At 25.9% G+C, this 1968-nt stretch overlaps 1 protein-coding gene across 1 annotated transcript; it reads right to left on the bottom strand.

Moving 5' to 3' along the window:
• Positions 1 to 33: 33 nt before the first annotated feature.
• Positions 34 to 1460, bottom strand: LOC105460313 (UDP-glucuronosyltransferase 2B15-like). The gene is made up of 2 exons (XM_011706757.1): positions 1239 to 1460; positions 34 to 412 (listed from the first exon to the last, which is right to left on the bottom strand). Exons 1-2 carry the CDS (start codon positions 1354 to 1356, stop codon positions 120 to 122), a joined length of 411 nt encoding a protein of 136 aa, XP_011705059.1. The 5' UTR covers positions 1357 to 1460; the 3' UTR covers positions 34 to 119.
• Between the last annotated feature and the right edge of the window lie 508 nt (positions 1461 to 1968).

Raw genomic sequence — 1968 nt, 5'->3', positions numbered from 1 at the left:
TGACTGTCGGTTGGCCGGAAGAACCGGTGGGGGCCGATTTTTATTTTATTTATTTTTATTTATTTACTTGAGTTTTAGATGGTTTTGAACTCGGATCTCCTACACGGAAAGCAGGCACACTACCATGTGTGCCACGGCCCCCACATTATATTTAAATAATAATAATTAAAATAATAATAAAAATATGTATACCTTTTGTTGTAAAGTACTTCTTCCATCGCGTGTAACAAAGACTGCGTGGATAAAGTTTTAAAATCTAAACGTATACCAACACCTTTAGCTACTAATATTTCCGCATTAGATTTTTGATCCAGAAAAAAAGGCGTAATGATCGTTGGTACACCAACCCAAATAGCTTCTTGCGTGCTGAGAAGTCCACCATGCAACCAAATTGCTTTTACATTCTTATGAGCTAAACAATTTATTATAACAAATTTTAATTCTCAATTATTATGATCAAAATTTAAAATTAATCAAGCACTTTGTTAAATGTATAAAAACTATTAAATTAGTACAGTACAATATACTTTTAAATCAACAGTTTTTGTAAACTGTAAATTATTTTTAAACAAAATACAAATTTTTTTATTACAATAACTAATTTTATTATAAAAAGATTATTGTATAAGATACCCCGCCAGAAATGATTAGTCGAATCAATACGTCCAATAAATGATCGATGTCGAAATATCTGATATTTTTATCATTTTCAATGCTATTATAATTATTCTTATGTTAATTAATTAATTGCCAATATTTTTATAGATTCTATTGCTTCTCGGTCAACTTTACGTAAAGTACACTGTATATATATGTATAAACTATGCTTTTCGATTTCATATCGATTCTATGTAATAAATATTTGAAGTGTAAATAGTTCTCACAATAATAAATCTTATTTATTACTCAATACTATTTTTAAAAATGATGTTATAATAATATCTAAAATTTGAATTTTATAAACTTTCTAATTAAAATAAAAAAAGTTAATGAAGAAACTTAAATTAATTAATTATTAAATATTAATCTGATAAACAAAAATTAATTACTAAATTAATTACTTTTTAACTTGAGTTTTCAATTTCTTAAATATAATACTATTAAAATATCTATGATCATAAGAATGTTTTAATCTTTCTTTTTTTTTGGAGATTTTTAACCAAATTAAAAAGGAATGTCTCCAGATTTTCCTATCAAGTTTCATATTTTTCGTATTTTTCTGGAATTAAGAAACGTACATAGAATTTCTCTTTGAGATATCCATTTCGTAATCATTATATTGTCCGGTATTTTAAATGGTATTTCTTCAATATCCAACTTCCATAGCACTCGTTGCTCCAATTTTGATAAAGCCATTATAACAGCTTTAATCTTGTTTTGTTCGAAAGATTTCCAATTCACATTTGTTCCGAGCGATATTATAATGGCTCCATTCTTTGCTTCGTCAAGAAATACACGCACTTCCTGTGAGATAATGATAAATACATTTTCATGATGTACAAAGATATGTATCTTAATGCCAAAGTAGCTAGTTGTAACGGATACATTTTCAAGTGGATTATATCTAAACAAAAAGTCGTATTATCAAATTTATTCAAATGAGATTCATACGATATTCTTTTTATAAGTTCTTTTAAGCCATTGTAGTAAATAAAATATTATTCTAGAGAATGCTATTTGGGACTTTGTTTAGCAGTCTAATACGCAATATTTAACTTTGGCTTATATATAAGTCACTGATATAAATAGAAATTATTATATTATATATAAGAGAGAGAAAGAGAAAGAGAGAGAGATTGTTATGTATAATCAATTATAAAATTTAAAAATGGAGCCCGTACACGGAAAGAACGATTTTGTTGAAAGGTCTAAAAATTTTGCTAAAAACAGATCTGAAAATAATTTTTTATTAAATCATTAAAATAATTTGTTGGAATGTTAAAACTGATAAGCATTGTTATAAAACGT

This window comes from Wasmannia auropunctata, unplaced genomic scaffold, assembly GCF_000956235.1.
Source record: "Wasmannia auropunctata unplaced genomic scaffold, wasmannia.A_1.0 LD324516.1, whole genome shotgun sequence".
Taxonomy (NCBI): Eukaryota; Metazoa; Arthropoda; class Insecta; order Hymenoptera; family Formicidae; genus Wasmannia; species Wasmannia auropunctata.
Note: the sequence above shows the minus strand (reverse complement) of the source record. Positions and strands in the feature narration are given on the sequence as shown.